Source organism: Pelmatolapia mariae, linkage group LG7 (assembly GCF_036321145.2).
Source record: "Pelmatolapia mariae isolate MD_Pm_ZW linkage group LG7, Pm_UMD_F_2, whole genome shotgun sequence".
Lineage (NCBI taxonomy): Eukaryota > Metazoa > Chordata > Actinopteri > Cichliformes > Cichlidae > Pelmatolapia > Pelmatolapia mariae.
This window is the reverse complement of record NC_086233.1, coordinates 7,838,311-7,859,582: the sequence shown is the minus strand read 5'-3', so window position 1 is coordinate 7,859,582 and position 21,272 is coordinate 7,838,311. Positions and strand designations below refer to the sequence as shown.

At 40.3% G+C, this 21,272-nt stretch overlaps 1 protein-coding gene across 1 annotated transcript in view; it reads right to left on the bottom strand.

Annotated features, from left to right (window-relative positions):
* Positions 1-818: 818 nt before the first annotated feature.
* nrn1la (neuritin 1-like a) overlaps positions 819-21,272 on the bottom strand; it is a 93,081-nt gene continuing 72,627 nt past the window's right edge. Inside the window, exon 3 of the mRNA XM_063480506.1 lies at positions 819-3,161. Coding sequence (XP_063336576.1) covers positions 2,861-3,161 — 301 coding nt within the window. The 3' untranslated portion in view covers positions 819-2,860. The remainder of the gene's footprint in view (positions 3,162-21,272) is intronic.

Genomic DNA, 21,272 nt, shown 5'->3' with positions numbered 1-21,272 from the left:
CTAAATGGGTTATATATATATATATATATATATATATATATATATATATATATATATATATATATATATATATATATATATATATATATATATATATATATCCAGTTATATAAAAAGTATATATGTAAAAATATATAAAGGTTGTTTTAGTAATTTAGTCTAAGCTGAAACATTACTATCCTGTTGGAAAAGGTCTTTTCTGTAGACTGTATACAAAAGATGGACATACTTGAGGCCTGCAAAGGAAGCCAGCGTGAAGAACCAACAGATTAAAAAACTGTTCCTTACCACCGGCAGTAAAAAGTATAACACCCCCTCTGCTCCCTAAGACTGTGGTACAAGAACTGAAAATACACTTTTACATATGTGACCCTCATCTCTTCCGTTATATTTGCATTTTGCACTGTTACCATGGCAACTACACCAGAACCGCAAACCTCTTCGAAACTCCACAATGCAACCTGGCATGCACATCTCTCGAAATGCAACTATCTGTGTCCTCGACACGCCCACGTTATTGTGATTGGCCTGTTCAGTACCACTGATTCTTCCTGCATGTTCCTCCTCTACTTTTTTGCTGCAGTCTTAACAAACCTGCATTCTGTCTGTTGGCCAGTAGGGGGTGAATCTGCTGTTTGCAAAAAGAACTCGATTTATAGGTGAATCTATAAGAAAAATGTATTTTGTTTTCCTTGGTTTCCATTGGCTTCACTGTTGTGGATGCAGATGGAGACGTACTTATTTTTACTTCTTATATATTTCTATATTTGTTATTATACTTCTTTGAAATCTGCTTGAAGTCTGTTGCCTGGGGAGCTGGCTAGGTTGGTGCATTGCAATGTAAATTCTCTGTGCATCAGTCCACATGGTCAAAAACACAGGCATGCACATGGACGTCCACAAGGACCCTCGTGCAAAGTTGCTACAACATAAATGTGCCGTGTCTCTTGAATTTTTTAAGTCTCAGTCTGATTTCAAAACATAAAAAGCAACCAGAAGAATATTCAGCTCTAGGGTTCATGGTAAGACTTCACAGACCCGTGGTTGTTATCATGGTGGCTATGTCTATCTTTTATATACAGTCTATGAACTGTTCCAGATTGATAATTCAGCTATCTATAGTAGACAAGGGGCCGCTGAATGGACATGGGAAAGGAAAAGTGTGAATCATTTGCTATGACCTTCTCATTCAATATCAACCCCGTTGAACCTCCAGGAGATTTCGGGCTGCTTTGTTACACAGCACTCCTCACTGCCATCATCAAAACACCAAATAAAGGGAATTTCTTTGGGAGAATGATGTTTCATCCCTCAAGCAGAGTTCCAGAGACTTGGAAAATCAATGCCAAGACGCACTTTATGTTGCATTTTTCTTTCATTTGTCACCCATCCATAAATCTGTTTGAAATGCCTCTCGGCTTCTATTCAACTCTGTAAGGTACATTTAACGAACTTGCCACTGGCAAGGTAGATAGACTCAATCAGCTATTACGCAGCTCTCTTTGGATCTTTTTTGTCTAATAAATTTCATTTATTTCCACCTCTCTTAAAGTTGGTGCACTGTTGCGGCCCCTTGAGGATTATGTTTTGTGCATCCACACATCTTAGCGTAACTCTTTAAAGTCGACCTGGCTTTGATTTATTTTTTTTGTGGAGAAGGAAAAGTAAACTTGCAACCTAAAGCCCCCTGTGTAAAACACACTCGCTGCGAGACAAGTGGATTCAATCTTCAACTAGGCAGAACTGTGTGTTTTCCAGCTGTACTCATCTCTCTCACTCTCTATCTGTCTCTAATCTGATAATATATCTGATCCTGGGCCAGACAGAAACAACTGTTACCTGCAGCCACTTAGAATAACAAGCAGCTCAAGCAGGCCTGCAGGGCCAAATCTATGACTCCTGGAGCATGAAATCCACTTGGCATGCAAGTGGGTTGTGTTTCTGACTGGAGAACATATTGGTCCCATACTGTAGGGCTCCAATGTAGGATGCCAAGGAGGAGCCCCAGAGGACTTCATAACTGAGCAAGCAGCAAATAAAAACCACTCCGGCATACTCTGACTTCAATTGAACTTCAGCTCAGAGCTTGTGTTGCTCCTGCACCCACAGAAGACACTGTGATCCATTTTCTCTAAATAAGAACATTATTCAAAATTAGTTAGCTTCAAAGTTAGCTCCATTTACAACAAGTGTAATTTATGACTCCAATTACTTTGTAGTCTGAAAAACTAATTTCAGAACATTAGAACTACATCATCGTCACCATCATTATATCTTAACTACTCACACCCAGCACTGTGTCTGCATTTAGTAAATAAGAAATGGGTGTTGTTCATCATGTAAAGCCCACATAAAAGTGGGGTTAACAGTAACTAGTTGTGGCATCTGGTCTTTTCATCGCTTTGTTTTCAAGTTTATCAAACAAGTCTTAGTCATTACATTTCTCTTATTAATCTCTTATCTTATTGCATTCAAGGAGACAGACTCACCCTGAAACCATCACATGCAAGCTCGTACTAACTAGATTTAGAAGGATACAGGATAAAGACGGATGATGCGAGGCTGCAGTATGCATCTGCTCAACTATGTATGTGTTTGCAGGGCTTGTGTATCTCTCGGTGAGTTTCGTGAGCTTTTTTCAACTGAGAATCTAATTAATAGGCAGAGAATATGCATGAAACGGCACAGGCAATTTAGAGATATATTATCAAAAAGACTGTCGAGCCTCTGAACATGCAGTTAGAAATATTCGACCCCTGGCAGAGCAGAGGAAGAAGCAGTGAAAAGTCTATGGAATCGTGGAAGAAAAAGTACACAAAGTTTATATCTATTCACACTAATCCCATTTCTTTGGGGGTATTTATATCCAAAACAACAACAGCAGCAGCAGAGGAGACAGTAGAAGGAGATAGTGGAGGCAGCCTGCCACGTGATAGGCACTCCCTCTTAGAGACTCCTGGTTGATCTCTTCTTGGTTGGGTGAGCCGTTAGGGGACACCGAGGCCGCTGGGTGGGTGTTACGGTTGGAGCACATGTCATAAAGGTTTCCGGAGAACTGCATTTTCTTAGACTCCTGGCGGAGAGACTCCCAGACAGCTGCCGCTTCCTCCGGACAGCCAGCCATCGCCACGTTAGCGCAGTCATGGAACTCATCCCACGACCTGCAGAGAGGAGCAAGAGTAAGACGGAAACATCTGATTATTTGGTTTGTGGATCATGTTAATATTTCAGCATGCACCACATTCAGAGCAATTTTATCCATCTGTATAAACTATTGCACTAGATACTGGATTTTTTCAGAAAGCTTTAACTTCCTATGTAAAGAAAACAGGACTTATTAAAGCATTTCCTTTGTAGAGAGGTGAGTGAGTCTATGGTTCAGACTAAACTTCAGATTTACTTTCCACTCTAACGACTGCAGATTTTGAGTGCATAATCTATTAGTTCAACACTTAGAAGCTGTTCAAAATGAAATACGATATCTACCAAATTGATTATCATGGCAGCACACACATTCATGGTGCCCAGGGGATGGGTCCCTTGTATGCCCCTGGGAAATCAAGGTTTTCCCCATTTAAGCGAAAAACTATGAAATCTGCATGCACGATTACTGTAGGACACACTTTTCTTTTCTTCAGCATCACCAGTGACGTTCACCTTGATGTCTTCAGTGAAACATCTCAAACACTTTTGTCAAAGTATTCATAACTCCCTCAGAGTGAACTGCAATATCTACAGTGAGTCTGAGACTTTAAATGTTTTTTTGGAAACCTCTTTTCTGCTTCTACCTGAGTTTTCCTGCCAAAGGACTTTGATAACAGTTTTATAATACTTTGAAAACTGGAGGCTAGACGTTTCTGACCTGGAGGTGACTCAAACACTGCATCATTACACTGTTGCAGAATCGTCAGGATGCTTTAGAAACTTTTAAACTAGTTATGTGTTGTTAACCAGCAACACACACACTGACCTTGTATGAGAGGTGTTTCATGGGTTTTTTAAACCGAATCCTCAAAATCATGTTATTTTACCGGTAGACCCTTATCTTTCTTTCCTTTTCTGCACTTGTGCATTAAATAGACTTTTTAAAAGCACAGGAAATATGTGACTTTTTCCATTCAAGTTTGACATTCAACTTCCTGTGGCTGTGTCTTCACCTCATTGACTTCTTTTTTCACCTAAATCTAAGTCAGTTACACCTTGAGTATAAACAACCCAAATCAATACTTAATTGCCATTATTATTCTCAATCAAATGATATGAAAAGATTTTAAACAGGCAGTTCTGGTAAAGATTTGCTGACAGTGAAGCACTCGTCCTTTCACCGAGTAAATCAAATTCAGTCTGTTTGCTTGCTCCCTTGACTTCTTTCGGTAGTTGCCAAGAGACCATCTGCTGATCTTCGATGCTCTGAGAGCAAGGGTCACCCTACGGGTTAGACTGAAATGTGGAAAAACCTTCATTAGAGTGTGGAAGGTAAATGCGTGTTTGTTGAATCACTGCTGTGTTATACCCATCAGCAAAACACGAATTTGACACACTTTCTTAGACTTATTTTAAAGCCAAATGAAAGGAAGCATTACTTACGATGAGAGGCAGGTGAGGAAGAAGTGACTTTAAGTAATCTTGCACAAAGATATTTTTTAAAGGATATCTTGCAGCGAAACACAAAATTACACTTTATTCCAAACACTCTCAAGCTCCACATCCACAGCAAGTCTATTTGGCTGTAATTGGCTGCTAATTCTCCCTCTCATCGTGGCTGTGCTGGCTAAATTGTCTCTGAGGAGAGTGAACTATGAGAAGCGAGGCACAGAGTTGGGGGAAAAAGTAGAAGCAGATGACTCTGTTCAAAGTCTGCCACAGAAGCACTCAAAAAACACAAAAGTTTTCATAATTAATGCTGGCAAAACACCATGCAGCACTCCAACTTTCAAAAGACAAGAGCTACATTTAAACCCATTACTGGACAATACATACGAGGTATATTACTTAGATACTGCATCCACTGCGTCTTACTGAAACAAATATCATTTAATCACGGGGGGCTGCAAAGCTACAGTGCTAAACACTGCACCACTGTGCACGGCATAGCTGAAGACAAACTTTATCTGTAGGACAGATAACCTCTATTATAATTCTACGGCGTCCCTTGCGGGGCGCCGTAGAATAAGATGAACTTTTGCGAGATCTCGCAAAACTTCGAACTGGTGAGTAACAGACGTCTCCGAAAACGTCGGAGCACTTTTGCAAATATGTGATGTCTTGATAAACCAAGCAGATATTTGAAGTTTACACAGCTACATTCTCACCTGAAAATATCTTAAAAGTTTATTTTGTGACCCAGAAAGAGTAATATTAAAACTAAGCCTTCGAATTGGGACAGCTTTCGTCGCCTGGCTCATCACCTATCCCAGAATTCATAGCGCAGCCCAGCCAATTCCAGTTTCCAACAATGGCGGCAGCTACTTAGTTTTAATATTATCATTTCTGCGTCACAAAATAAACTTTTAAGATATTTTCAGGCGAGAATGTAGCTGTGTAAACTTCAAATATCTGCTCGGTTTATCAAGACATCGCATATTTGCAAAATTGCGCCGACGTTTTCGGAGACGTCTTACCAGCTCTTACCCAAGTTTTGCGAGATCTCGCAAAAGTTCGTCTTAATTTTTATATTCCCCCATGTCCCTTGCGGGGCTCCGTATAATTCAATACTTTTGATTTTAAGAAGAGTTCATGTTGGGTTCTCTCCAGGTATTCTAGCATCCTGTGTTAGCTTAACTGATGACTATAAAATTGCGTTTGAGTCAATATCGCACTTTTCTAAGTATGATAACAACAAGATTATTGTAGTTAACTAAAAGGAAACTAAAACCTAAAAGTAGATGTGACAAAATATTTTGGTTTACTGAAATTTAAACAAATTGACTCAGATAGATGGATGGATCTATCAAGCACTGGGAATGTCTCAGATTTCCAGGACAGTGTTGATGGCAGTGTTAAGCAGTGTGGTTTTTAGTGCATTAAATTGCCACTGCAGAATCGCAATCTGTTTCTAATGCATGGCTCCCTGAGTGCCTCGAGATTAAAAACACTCATTAATGATTTTTGAATCTTTTATTGATCTATTGTTGATGATGAAACCCCAAAATTCACAGCATACAGTTCGCCCACAGTCTTTGCCAGATTGGCGATCCTCTCCCCATTTTCACTTCTGGAGGACGCAGCCTCTCTAGGATGCTAATTTGTTAGACCAGGTGTTTTTTTAAGCATCACACATCTTTTCCAGTCTTTTGTTGCATCTGTGTCAACCTATTAAATCAAATTGAATATCAAAATATCCATCCACCCATCTACTTTCTCAACCTCGTAAATAAATAGGGTTGTAGAAATATGTTTATACAGAAAGAAAAAGAAAACTGTGAGATGCTCTCGAATTATTTTAATTGCCACATTCCTCTGTCTGCTTGTTTTTTAGGCAGTGAGAAAATGACCCTCATCAGGCGAGCTATGTTCGCAGTGGGCAAAGGACAGGAACTGAACTGGAATCACAGTGAAAATATGTGGCCCCATTTGAAATGAAGAATTGATTCAAATTGAAAAGTGAATCAAACTAAAGTGTTTGCTGGCTCTTAACTTTCCACAAAATGTCAGCGCAGTTCATTTAGCCATATGCTTTATGACTTTTTCCACGCTGCAGGAAAACACTATGGATGAGTCCAGCTTGGCTCTAAGTGGCTGCTAAAGGAATTGATCAGGCGAATCTAATTCAAACAAATAGATAAATCATAATGAGACAGGATGTTCTCCTTTGTTGCAGTCTAACACCGTGATGCCCCGAAGGCTGACGTCGTTATTAATCTTGTGAAATGTAGCTGTAAATTTCACCGAAAGTGAACTTATGAAGCAGAAGCTCTAAACATAGAAACATCATTTTCTCGTTCTGGGTGACTTTTCTTACTGTATCAGTACGGGATGTCAGTTTGATGACATTTGCTGCTGATCAGAAGCACCTAGATACAAACGCACATACACGGTCAGAGACACACACATTTTTAAACTTCCTCTGACAGTTTCCAGCACGCTTCCGCCTTCTTTTCTGTCACACACAAGTATAATTCATTTAAGCCGTCTTCAGAGAAAGGACCACACATGCATGATTTCACACGTACATCTTCATATAATTAAAGTAGCCATCATTACTGCAGGCTTTGCTTCCCTTAATGACTCTGTGTGCATGTGTGTGTGTGTTGGCTTTTATCCAGGACTTAAGTGGACCACTTCCGACAAAAACGGCTGCAGTAAGAGGACAACAGCTTACCTGCTGCTGTGGGAGGAACAGCTGATGGAGGGGGTGGAAAGGGCAGCATCTGGCTATCATTTGTGTATATGTGGACAAAAAACAGTGAGTGCAGGAGTGTGTCTAGAAGATAACACGAGAAAGACAAAGTCAGGAAGGGAGGGCATCCTGCGCAGGAGTGCAGCTTTTTTTTTTTTTGGATTCGAGTATGAGTTTGTGGAGTTTGTGTGTCTTTCCTATCTTCAGTGTTTTGTGGACGTAAGAGTACGGGTCTCTGCACACAGTCACAGGTGGTGCAGAGACAGCACAAACGCAGCGAGGACACTGACAGACAAGCAGCTGCTTTCACAATAATAAAACCTCCTGAGAGTACGTCTGTTCTGCTGTTAGCATGCTGCTGCTGACATCCAAAAATCTCCAAACACCAATTCTGAGTTTATTTTTTTTGTTGGTTTCTCTTTTCTATTTTGGCCATCTGGGTGTTCACTAAGTTTCGTGGCTCTCTGTCACTGGTAACAATTACTGACACGCGGGGAAGCTGTATGTAACACGTTCATCAAAACAGTGTTAGTTCAGGAGATTTGGGGAGGCAAAACAGTGCTAGGGAGGAGAACAGGAGAGACTGAGATATTAGAAAACACAAGCAACAAAAAGGTTCAAAAGGTACCCCGTAGAGACAGTTTGTACCCTAAATGTAGTAAATCTGAGAAGAATTAGAGCACCGTTTGATACTCTCGAGGTCAGTAACCTACATATCACAATCACGTGGAGTTCCAACTTTAAGACTACATGACGGTTTTACAGCTGTTACATTGATAATTATAAAAAATTAAATGACTATAGCTGACACTGCTCAAGTTAATCTTTCAGTCATTAAATCAGCTTACACTTACAGCTTTTGGAGTTTTCCTCTTTTCACCTGTAGGGTTGAGTTGTAAATGAAAGAGTCAATTTGTGATTGAAGTGAAGACTTTCAGTTTTCATTCAGTAGGTTTTGCAAAAAAGTTGCTTTAACTGTTTAGGAATTAAAGCCATTTTATATGTAGCCTCCCAATTTCAGAGGGGGACTACATATAGATTTCATTACATTTTTAAAACCCCCCAAATAGTTGAAAATAGCCAGTTGAGACCCGTTCTTTCTTTATTTCATGACAAATGAAACAAACATAATATCTGAAGATGATTGTTGAAAATTTATCTTATAGCTTTTCATTGCAATTTTGAATATAAGGGTCCAAAGCGATGTCAGCGCAAGTGAGGGAGGCCATTGCTTGGCATAAAAGACAAAGTAAAGTTATCGGAGAGGCAGCAAAACTTCTTGCTGGCCAGCTGAGCAATACCGAACAACCTGAAAGGCCACAAAAGACAGCTAAAGTGGATGATGACAGAATTATTTCTAAGGATAAGAAAAGCAACTTCACAACATCTCAAGTCAAGAACACTCTTGTTCAGGTATCACTTTAAACATCTACAACCAAGAAATGTTTTCATGAATGAAAATACAGGCTTTTATTGCAAGGTGCAAAACTATGTTTACACTTAAAAGTCCAGATTAGACCTGGTCACAAAATATTGAAAATAACTTGTACAAGGAGAAAAGTATGGAGAAAGAGAAGCAGCTCATGATGTGAAGCAGATAACATTGATGTTATGGCATTGGCATGTATGGCTGCAAGTGAAACCGGTCACTAGTGGTTATTGATGATGTGAGTACTGATAGAAGTAGCAGGAAGTATACAGGGCGTTACTCTTCGCTCAGACTGAGACAAATGCTGCTAAACTGATTGCAGAGCGCTTCCCAGTGCAAATGGACAATAACTCAAAACATGCAGCCGAAGCAACCCAAAACTATCTCAATGCAAAAAAGTGGGTTGTTCTTCATTGTGCAAGTTAGTAACCTGACCTCAAACCCAACAGAGCATCCCTTTCAGACATTAAATAAAAAAAACTAAATGTGCAGAGACCCACAAACAAGCAGGAACTGAAAGTGTCTGCAGTAAAGGCCTGTCTGAACATATTAAGAGAGGAAACACAGCATCTGATGATGTCAGTGGAAAAACTTTTCATAGTTTTATACAGAAATCGACCAACTGGTGAAGCAAGAATAATGGAAGGTTTTGTGCCATCATTTATAACCCCAGGAATGTTTGTTAACAGGATAAACTTTGATTTAATTGCAATTTTCCACTTTCACCCAGGAATAGGTAATGCTTCAGAAACCTCAAGACAGACACTTAATGTCCAAGGTGATGATGAAATGACAGAGATGCGTTGGATTAACTTCTTTTTGTACACAATGATTCAAATCACAAACAAGAACACAAAGGAGATACTATCACTATTTTAAACACAGAGGCATTTTTGAGTATTTCTGTGTAAAATGTGTTTTTCACTAACCTTGCCTGTTTGCTTAAGGGTTAAAATAACTGATTATAGATTGCACAAATATCAGAAGTCAAGGCTGCTTTTACTTTTAAAGAGGATTCAGCACAACAGAGCAAACCTGTTAGCATGTGGCTTTAAGGGATTGATATGTTTTTAGATATTAGTTTTTTAACTCATAACTTTTGTGAGAATTTATTATCTTATAATATAAATTCTCCCAGTCAGAGGAATTATAATTATATTATATATTATATTAGAATTATATAATTATAATTCTACAACTGTTTATAACTTGCATAGTTCATATTTCTGTAGTCTAAGGAGCTTGGAAAGAAAAGCGTATGGACTTCTTTAAGTTGCTTGAAGACGTTTCACCTCTCATCCGAGAAGCTTCTTCAGTTCTAAGGATCAAATGGTGGTGAGTCCCACATTTAAACCCAGTGGGAGTGTCCCCCCAAAGAGGGACAAAGGACCCCCTGATGATCCTCTACCTAATCACATGAGCCAAGGTGTGAAAGCGGGTGTGGGTCACAATTAGCCAGGGTTTCGGGTGAGCTCATTGTGAAACCTGGCCCCACCCTATCATGTGATTTCCTGAGGTCAGATGGCCCAGGATGTAAGTGGGCATTAAGGCGTCTGGGAAGGGATCTCTCTGTTCAAAGATGGTCGCTCACAGTGGACATAGATGGCTTCTTTCACTCCTCTTTCAAACCATCTGTCCTCTCTGTCCAAAATGTGAACATTGGCATCCTTGAAAGAGTGTCCTTTATCCTTAAGATGCAGATGGACTGCTGAGTCTTGTCCCGTGGAGGTGGCTCTTCTATGTTGTGCCATGCGCTTGTGAAGTGGCTGTTTGGTCTCTCCAATGTAGAGGTCTGGGCATTCCTCGCTGCACTGTACAGCATACACCACGTTGTTAAGTTTGTGTTTTGGAGTTTTGTCTTTCGGGTGAACCAATTTTTGTCTGAGTGTGTTGCTGGGTCTGAAGTACACAGGGATGTCGTGCTTGGAGAAAACTCTCCGGAGTTTCTCTGATACACCGGCTACATAGGGGATGACAACGTTGTTGCGTCTGTCTTTCTTATCCTCCCTCGCTGGTGTCTGATCTTCTTTTCTGTGCCTCTTAGCTGACTTTATGAACGCCCAGTTAGGATAACCGCATGTTTTGAGTGCTTCCTTTACGTGTGTGTGTTCCTTCTTTGTCCCTTCAGGCTTAGAGGGAACATGTTCTGCCCGGTGGTGTAGGGTCCTGATTACTCCAAGTTTGTGTTCCAGAGGGTGATGGGAGTCAAAGAGGAGGTACTGGTCCGTGTGTGTGGGCTTCCGGTAAACTTCGATGTTGAGGTTGCCATTCTCTTCAATGTGCACAGCGCAGTCCAGGAAAGGCAAACAGTTATCCTTTTGTCTTCCCTGGTGAACTTGATGTTTTTATCCACTGTATTAATGTGCGCAGAGAAGGATTCCACTTCTTGTGTTTTGATTTTGACCCAGGTGTCGTCTACATATCTGTACCAGTGGCTGGGTACTCTCCCTTTGAAAGAGCCAAGAGCCTTCCTTTCCACTTCCTCCATGTAAAGGTTGGCTACAATAGGTGACACGGGGGAGCCCATGGCACAGCCATGTTTTTGTCTATAGAAACCCTTGTTGTATTTGAAATATGTAGTGGTGAGGCAGAGGTCTAACAGTGTGCAAATCTGATCGGGTGTGAAGTTGGTCCTGTCTTCCAAGGAGCTGTCTTCTTGTAGTCGATCAACATTGAAGTTTACCGGAAGACCACACACACGAACCAGTACCTCCTCTTTGACTCCCACCACCCTCTGGAACACAAACTTGGAGTTATTAGGATCCTACACCACCGGTCAGAACATGTTCCCTCTAAGCCTGAAGGGACAAAGAAGGAACACACACATGTAAAGGAAGCACTTAAAACATGCGGTTATCCTAACTGGGTGTTTATAAAGTCAGCAAAGATGCACAGAAAAGAAGATCAGACACCAGCGAGGGAGGATAAGAAAGACAGACGCAACAGCATTGTCATCCCCTATGTAGCCAGTGTATCAGAGAAACTCCGGAGAGTTTTCTCCAAGCACGACATCCCTGTGTACTTCAGACCCAGCAACACACTCAGACAGAAACTGGTTCACCCGAAAGACAAAACTCCAAAACACAGACTTAACAACGTGGTGTATGCTGTACAGTGCAGCGAGGAATGCCCAGACCTCTACATTGGAGAGACCAAACAGCCACTTCACAAGCGCATGGCACAACATAGAAGAGCCACCTCCACGGGACAAGACTCAGCAGTCCATCTGCATCTAAAGGACAAAGGTCACTCTTTCGAGGATGCCAATGTTCACATTTTGGACAGAGAGGACAGATGGTTTGAAAGAGGAGTGAAAGAAGCCATCTATGTCCACTGTAGGAAATCACATGATAGGGTGGGGCCAGGTTTCACAATGAGCTCACCCAAAACCCTGGCTGATTGTGACCCACACCCGTTTTCACACCTTGGCTCATGTGATTAGGTAGAGGATCATCAGGGGGTCCTTTTGTCCCTCTTTGGGGGGAAACTCCCACTGGGTTTAAATCTGGGACTCTCCACCATTTGACCCTAGAACTGAAGAAGCTTCTCGGATGAGAGGTGAAACGTCTTCAAGCAACTTAAAGAAGTCCAGACGCTTTTCTTTCCAAGCTCCTCAGACTACGCTGACCTTCATGACTGAGAACCTTCACAGACATATTTCTGTATAGCTTTTTTTAATTTCATATTTCTGTATAGTTTTCATATTTATATCCTGTTCATAGCCTGTACATAGCTTGTACACCCACTCCAGCCTGTACATACTTATAGTTATAGCATATTCATAACATACCTTCATACCGTGTACATTGTAACATACCCATAATAGACCCATATTTTGTACCCTCATACCTATAACAGACCCATTTCTGTAATAAATCTATATTTCTATATTATTGCTAATATATATTTTGTAATATATCTATATCATGGCTAAAGCACTTCTGGATGGATGCAAACTGCATTTCGTTGCCTTGTACTTGTGACATGTGCAGTGACAATAAAGTTGAATTCTATTCTAATTCTATTCTATTCTATAATGTTATAGCGTCCCACTCTGTGGCAGATGGGATAAGTGGTGGTTAACAAGGGGTTAAACACATGGGACTCTCCACCAGTTGTTTTACACTGAAGAAGCCTCTTGGATGAGTGTTGAAACATCTTCATGAACAAAAAAGAAATTCAGTTGCTTTCTTTTCAAGCATTTGAGACTATCATGAACTGGATCACAGACACACAGCCCATCGATTTCGGTCGGGCTTTAAAAATAACAGACACGTATGTAAAAATGATTTTGTCTACATCATTTGGTAGCATCCTGCAGACACTGGAGAAAGCAGAGTGATTATTGGGTCTAAAGCTGTGGTGCTAAAGGTAAAAATGAAATAATAATGATAATAATAAATAAAAATTACTGTTGGAGCCTCTCGGCTTCACTGAGTATAGATATTTAAAAAGAAGCAAATGAATGAAAACAATTCAGCTACTTTTGAGGAAGACTGCAAAAAATGTTTCATATTAAAACCATCAGACTTCACCTTCACCGGCCTCCATTAGCGTAACCAGGTTGACGCGCTTCAGGAAGGCTCCCTTTGCCTTGCTGAAAAGAAAAAGAAATCCTTTTTTCCCTTTGCACAAGAGCTGGTCTATATTTTGCATCTGCAGTATTCATGTAAAGGTTTAAACATGAAATGACTATTTTTATACATGTTCTGTTGCCTAACATGTTGAACTCGTGAGCAGCAGAGGATTTTTATGCATCTGTGGTGGTACTGTTTAATATTTGGCAGCTTTTTATGGGAAAATGAAAAAGTAAAGCACAAAAGCCTCCCTTCTTGTCACTTTAAATGACTTCTAAATCTCTGAGATAACCAGTAAGAGATGCTGAACTCGGGAATATTATGGCCTCTTTGTTTGGCAGCAGTTTCAATCCTAACTGCTGCATCCCAAATGAGCTGTAGAGCTGAAAGTGACTTTAAACTAAGGTAGGAATAGGAATAGAGAGCACTGCGATGAGATGCAATGAAAGCATGAATGGCCTTATCTAAATCTGTAGAGAATAGAAATATAAAAGCAAATAGAAAGGCTGCAGTGAAAGAGGAGAGGGTTTTCTGATAACACCCGTTTTAGGGATCGGTAGACTCCAGCTTTTGTTTGTGTAACCGTAACCAAGGAAACAAATGTTGGATTTTACCTTGCTGTTTTTTCACACTTCACAAATACTTCAGCTAAAAGAGGAGAACCAGGAGTTCTCTAGGCTTTATTCTAAAAGTGCATCCTGTCATTCATCCTCTCTTAAGATACTCTTAAGGTTTTAATCACTGCCTATATGTTATCTTTTAGACATTCAGTGGTGTTAAAAAGTGTTTGCCTCCTTCCAGATTTCTTATTTTTTGTATTTTTGTCACACTTTGTCATGTTTCTCAAAATGAGAAACAAAGTAATTGAGATTGCTCAGTCTGGAAAAGGTTCTAAAGCCATTTCTAAAGCTGTAGATCTCCAGCGTACCAGTGAGAGCCATTATCCACAAATGGCGAAAACATGAAACAGTGGTGAACCTTCCCAGGAGTGGCCGGCCGACCAAAATTACCCCAAGAGTGCAAGAACGACTCATTGAAGAGGTCACAAAAGAACCCAGAACAACATCCAAAGAACTGCAGGCCTCACTTGCCTCAGTTAAGGTCAGCGCTCATGACTCCACATTAAGGAAAGAGACTGGGGGGAAAATGGTCTGCATGGCGGGGTTCCAAGATGAAAACCACTGCTGAGCAAAAGGAACACAAAGGCTCGTCTCAGTTTAGCCAGAAAACATCTTGAAGATCCCCAAGACATTTAGGAAAATAATTTGTGGACTGATGAGAAAAAACTTTAACTTTTTGGAAGTTGTGCGTCCCATTGCATCTAGTGTAAAAGTAACAGCATTTCTGAAAAGGAACATCACACCACCAGTAAAACAGGGTGGTGGTAGTGTGATGGTCTGGAGCTGTTTTGCTGCCTCAGGACCTGGAAGACTTACCGTGGTAAACTGAACCATGAATTCTGTTGTCTACCAAAACATCCTGAAAGAGAATATCTGGCCATCTGTGTGACCTCAACCTGAAGCGCACTTGGGTTTTGGAAGAGGTCAGTGATTCAAAACACTCCAAGTCCACCTCTGAATGGCTTAAGAAAAACAAAATGAAGGCTTTGGAGTGGCCTAGTCAAAGTCCTGACCTGAATCTGATTGAGATGCTGTGTCATGACCTTAAAAAGGCGGTTCATGCTGGAAAACCCTCCAATATCGCTAAATTACAACAATTCTCCAAAAATGAGTGGGACAAAATTCCTCCACAGTGCTGTAAAAGATTCATTGCCAGTTATCACAAATGCTTGATTGCAGGTTTTGTTAATATGGGTGTCCCAACCAGTTATTAGGTTTAGGGGACAATCACTTTTTCACACAGGGCCATGTAGATCTGTTTTTTTCTTCTTAATCATAAACACCGTCATTTAGAAACTGCATATCTTTGTTAAATATTTTACATTTATTTGATTATCTGAAACATTAAAGTGTGACAAACATACAAAAAAATTGGAACTCTAGAAGGGGGCAAACATTTTTTCCACCACTGTACATGGAAATGCAGCACAGGTAAAAACAGACTTTATATAAAATGCGTATTTGGCGTGATCACCTTTTTGCTTCAACACAGCCTGAACTATCTTCACCAAGCTTTCTTGTAATTTCTTTAAGTAGTCTTCATCATTTCTGTTGAAGCTTCAGAAAAAGGTAGATGGATCAACTGAAGGACCAGATCATCTCTCAGGTCCTGTGTCAGATCTTTGCTAGATTTCTTCCTATTTCTTAAGGACATGACTTTCAGATACTGTTCATTTGCTGTAATTAGCTTTTTAGGCCTGACACTTCTTCTTTTTGTCCACTTGCCGCAATTCCTCTTTTTTTTAAGGACATAGTGCACACCATGCCGAGATATGTTTCTTAGCTACCAGCTGTTTGGGAATCATCTGGTCACTGCAAAAATAGGATTTTATGTCAAACTGTGTTATTTTTGTCAGTTATGCACCTTAATGCTTGAATGATTTATAAGTTAGTGTTAAGTGACTTAAAATGATTCCCATGAAAAAGGTCAGGTACAGGGATTGGACTGAAAATGAGTGAAATAGGAGAAAATACCCAAATATAAACTTCGAAAGGTCTTCAGAAAGTCTCAAGAACTAGTGCCCAAGATCCTACAAGAAAGTCTGGCTCCTTGGAGAGGTGGCTCAAAACTTTTGCACAGTACTGTATATTTCACATGTATACTTAATAAATGAATTTCACTTCGTAATAGTGGAATATGTACATTATGTGAGAGCGCATACAGTTTTAATGTTGAGAGTCAATGTTCAGATCTAAGTGGATGAAAAATGGAGGTTGTACAAGAAACACATTTGGTCTTTAAAACCAAATTTCAGCTTCATATTTAAAAGCAAAGAGTTTGGGGATTCAGAATTTGCAAACCATTCCAAGACACCATGTCAACAAAAACAATTATTACTTATTTAGTGTGTGCACAAAGCAAATTGTAGCTTTTTCCTTTCCCAACAGGCACACCTGGTATGCTGTTCTTTGTTTTCTAAAAAAGTGATTGCTTCTAAGCTTTTAGTCTTTATTAGTAATTTGTCAAAGGCTTAAACTTTCCTAGATGCAAATCTTGTATTTTTTTGAACTTTCAGACTTCAGCAAAAACTATATAGACATGAAGACAAAAGAAAAAGACATATCCTTTTTAGCTCCCATGGATGGATTCATACCTAACCTTTGTAGACAAGGCCATAGCAGAGATGAAGAATAACTGAAGCACCTCTCAACACCTCTGAAAAGACAGATTTTTCCATTTTTTGAAGTACTTCAATTACCTTTACAACTGTACTTTCTCCAAGGATAACATTCTGCAGGGGGGATAAATGAAGCCTTGATCTATTCAGCCTTAAGGTACTCAAATTAAAACACATTTAGTCTAAAAATACTGGGATGAGCTGGCCTGGGCTCAAGGTCTACATTTGCTAAAACCCACAAATTCACGAGTTCACAATGCCATGATTCACACTTGGTCAAGCCATTAATAAAATTTCAATTGGTAATATTCTACGATACAGCCTCCAATCATAAATGTCGCAAAATCAATTTTCAGGAAAAGTTTACTTAATTTAAAAAAAGAAGAAAAAGGGTTAAAGACCAGTTTAAGTCACGCATTCTCACATAACTTGGGCAGCACATTGGTGCAGAGGTTAGCACTGCCAAATATGAGAGTGAATGGATGACAGACTGGCACCCAGTCCAGGGTGTACTCTGCCTCTCGCTCTGTGACTGGATGGATGGATGAATGGGTGGACGGATGGAGCGATTCTCACAGTCTTTCAGTCTTATTCCTTCAAAATAAAACTTAATGTCTGACATATTTTGTATACTCCGCTATGAAGCCTGATGCTACAGATGTTGATACTCTCCCTCAAAGTAGGTGTAAAAATTGGTATGTGTATCAGATATATGTAAAATCTACAGTTTGAAATTGTAATAGAAATTATATTCTTTAACCACTCACAAAAGAAGTAGTAAAAAGGAATAGGAGATACAAAGTAAAGCGATACCCATTGTTCATGTGTTCCCTTCAAAGCTTTAGCAAAAGGTTACATTTTAATTCTATTGAGAATAAATTCTCGGTATGTTTACCCCCAAACATTTCCTTTTCACCTCACCTTCTCTCAATCCGCACTGAATGATTGCAAGTGCAAAATGCCTATTGTGAATATGAGGAATAAAAGCAGTACTGTACTCCTGGGAGAACCCTGACAATGGAGCAGCCTTGGCCTAGATGCAAATCATATCCCCTCTTTCAGACTGCACTGTAGCATACATGTGTGTGTGCGCTGTGACTGTGTGTGCATTTTTGAAAACGTGTGCACTGTTGAATGGGCACGTGATTGTGGATCTTCAGAGGGGCACAATCTCCTCATTAGGTGGCTCTGATTGAAGCGCTAAAGCCATGTTCCTGAGTGTGGAGAAGGAGGGAAAACGTAAGAGGGGAAAAACAGAATAGAGGGGTAGGTGGAAGGTGGTGAGAGAAGGCAAGAAGGAGGAAGGGAACGAGAGGGGAAAAGGGGAGGAAGAAAGAGGGGAGGTGAGAGAAGTAGAAAGAGAGAGAACGAAGAAGTGAGGTGAGGACACAGAGAGGGGGGAAGTGTGTATGTGGACAAGAGGATTTTGTGTTTGCATGAGCTCTTGTGTGCCTGCATTAGGCAACAGTCGCACTAAGGTGGCTGGGTTGCAGGATTAGTAGTTTAATTGGTACCTTAAGGAATAGAAGAGACTTAACAACAGTGTAGTGGTATCAGGGGTGGGCTGCAGGGCTGTGGTGACGCACACACACACACACACACACACACACACACACACACACACACACACACACACACACACACACACACACACACAAATGATTATCCTCCTTGTGAGATATTTCCCTTGAATAATCCCCCTTACCCCGATTTATATCAGACGTTACTGTTAAACCAAACTCTCTCTTTCAAATTCATAAAAGTAAGAATTCTTTATCATTAAAACACCTAAACGTGAGAAGAAGAGCAAGAACGGGCAGGTTAAAGCAAGGAAGGGAAGAAATGGGAAAAAGGTACAAGGTGAACCAAAAAAAAATGCAGAAAGGTAAGAGTGTAAAGCTGGATGTTCTGTGAAGCTGTACTTAAGGTGCCACAATGCCTAATCAGAACTGCTGATCAGAAAGCTTTTTTCTCCACCACCTTCTGATGACAGAGTTGAGGTCTGCAGCCGAACATTTCTGCAACTTTTCAAAAACCGACAATCTGACACTCTCACCCACTTTGTGCTTTTATTGGCCAGCTGTGTGGAGTTGTAAAAAACCTGCCTGTGTCCTACTGTGTGTCCTCCAGAAACAATTGCAAGAAATTGTACACTTTCCATTTTACTGTTATGTTCCTTTAAGTGAGCTAGTGCATATCAAAAACACAAACTGTTATAAAAAGGGTATTTTTTAATTTAATTAAAAAGGTTAACTTTGATATATTCTATATTAGAGTAAACTGAAATTTTGAGCCTTTTTTCTTGAATTTTTGATGATTATAGTTTATGGCTTATGAAAAAAGTATCTGTTATTGGAATATTTCCTAAGATCAATCAAAAAAAGCATTTAGAATAGATAAAAATCCCCCTTTGGGAAGGTGTACTCATTTATACACGCAGTCCTTGGCTGGGGCTGCTTAACCATGAATTACTACATCAGAGCAGTGCAGCATGGAAGTGGAAGTCCTCTTAACAATATTCCATACATTTTATGTTGGGTTCAGGTTAGGTAAATTGGCTGGTCAATCAAGCACAGTAAAAACACATCAGGAAACCATGTGGTAGTAGCTTTGGCGCTGTGGGCAGGCGCTAACTTCTCCAGGAAAAGTAAATTGGTGTCATCCATAAAGTTTGCACGAAGGTAGAAGCGTGACGTGCTCTAAAATCTCCTGGTGGATACTGCACTGACTTTGGACTTGATGAATCACAGTGGACCAACCACCACCAACACCAGGAGATAACATGGGACCCCCCAAATCATAAGACTGCAGAAACTTCACACTTAACTTCCAACACCTTAAATTCTGCACCTCTACACTTTTTCTCCAGACTTTAGGATGCTGATGTCATCTCAAAAAAAGACTTTGGACCACTGAGCAACAGTGCAAGTTGTTTTCTCCTCAGCCCAGGTGAGCTGCTTCTGTTGTTGCCTGTGGTTCAGGACTGGTTTGATATCAGGAATGTGACAACTATAGCTCCTTGCCTGAAAATGTATGGGCATGGTGCCTCTTGATGCTCTGATATCTGCCTCAGTCCACTTCTTGTGAAGCTCTTCCAAGTTCTTGAGTGGACTTTCTTCTTGAGTGTTATTGATTGCTATCCCTGTTGCATGTTCACATTTTTCTAGTTTTCTACTTTCCACGAATATACTTCAGCATAACACAATGAACAGAAGGCTGAAACCAGCCTTTTGTGGCTCTGAGTCAGTTTACGTCACCATACTGGTTCTGTCGCACAACATTTGTGGCGTCACCACATCCCTGGCAATGAGGGCATAAAAGACTCACTTCAGTCTTCTCCTAAACAAGTAACAGTGCCATGCAAATCTGTAAAGAAGTGTTGGTCAAACAATGACCCTAATAGTGTTTGTAATTAATGACTTATTAATGGGAATTGGCCTTTCACTCTGCAGGAAATGTCAACGTCCTGGTAGTGCCAGAAAAACAGCATTTTAAGCTCTGTATACGTTTGCGTTCCACACCCTTGGCCTTTTTGTGACCCTTTTTGTGACATGTTGTAATTGTCCAACCAAACAAAGCAGCTACTCATTTTCCACCTTGATGTTTTTTAGTGCACAGGTGTGAATCATGCTCATGCACAAATGCTGCATGACTGCAGTTTGCATAGTTGCAAGTCAGCTGTTGTGTTCATCAGCAGCTGTTCACAAGAATGGATGCAGAAATGTGGGAAATGGCCTTTCGCTGTGCAGGAAACGTCAGTGTCGTGTTAGCACCAGAAAAACAACATAATTCAGATCCTCTAGGCTGCCCGGACTGGCAAACACCCACAACAAAGGGATTCATCCTCTACATTTGACCCAATAGTTATTTAGATATTTCCGTTTCAGTCTGGATGCTAGAGCAAAATTATCAACGATAAGAATGAGTCAGCAACAAGAGGCTCACACACAGACACTGTCACAGAAGAAGATAGTCAGAACAATTCCTTTAGGTTTTCTTCAAGGACTTTAATAACACTGTTTGTAGATCTTGATGAAAATGTGTCTTGCACAAAAAGTCTCCCTACAGTTAGTTTTTTCTGAGTCAGCTGAGTCAGCTAAGCAACATCTTTCTATGAATTCGAGACGAAGAAGTGATGTGTATGGAGCATGCATGCTTTATGCACATGATAAATTCTATATATCATGAGGAACACTGGTCAAATATCCTATTACAGTTCATTAAATATCTGCTTAATTGGCACAATTGTGCAACTCCCACTCTGACTTCCTTCAGTGGCCTTGGATGGGATGTATCTCTGTACACTTAAATGTGGTGACTCTGGAAATTCATTATAATTTTTTTGCATCTGTACAAATTTAAGTTGACAGACACTGCTCTCAGATCAGTAGTCCTATTCTAAGACCCTCCTAAGAAATCTTCTTCCCCGAGAGGTCTTCTGTGAAAGATGGATGAGAGAGGTATGTATAAATAGAGCGGTGAGCGGAGATGACAAAGGGCAGGGGGAGAATAATGGATGGATAAAGGATATAGAGAAATGAAGTGAAGACAGAAAGAATAGAGAGGAGGAGAGAAGAGGAGTGAGAAATGTTGCGCATGTTTAATCAGTGCTATCAGGGCTCCAGCTGAAACAAAGAAAGGCTAAAAAGAGTGTTAAAGAGTGAGTGAAGACACGCTGGAAGAAGGTAA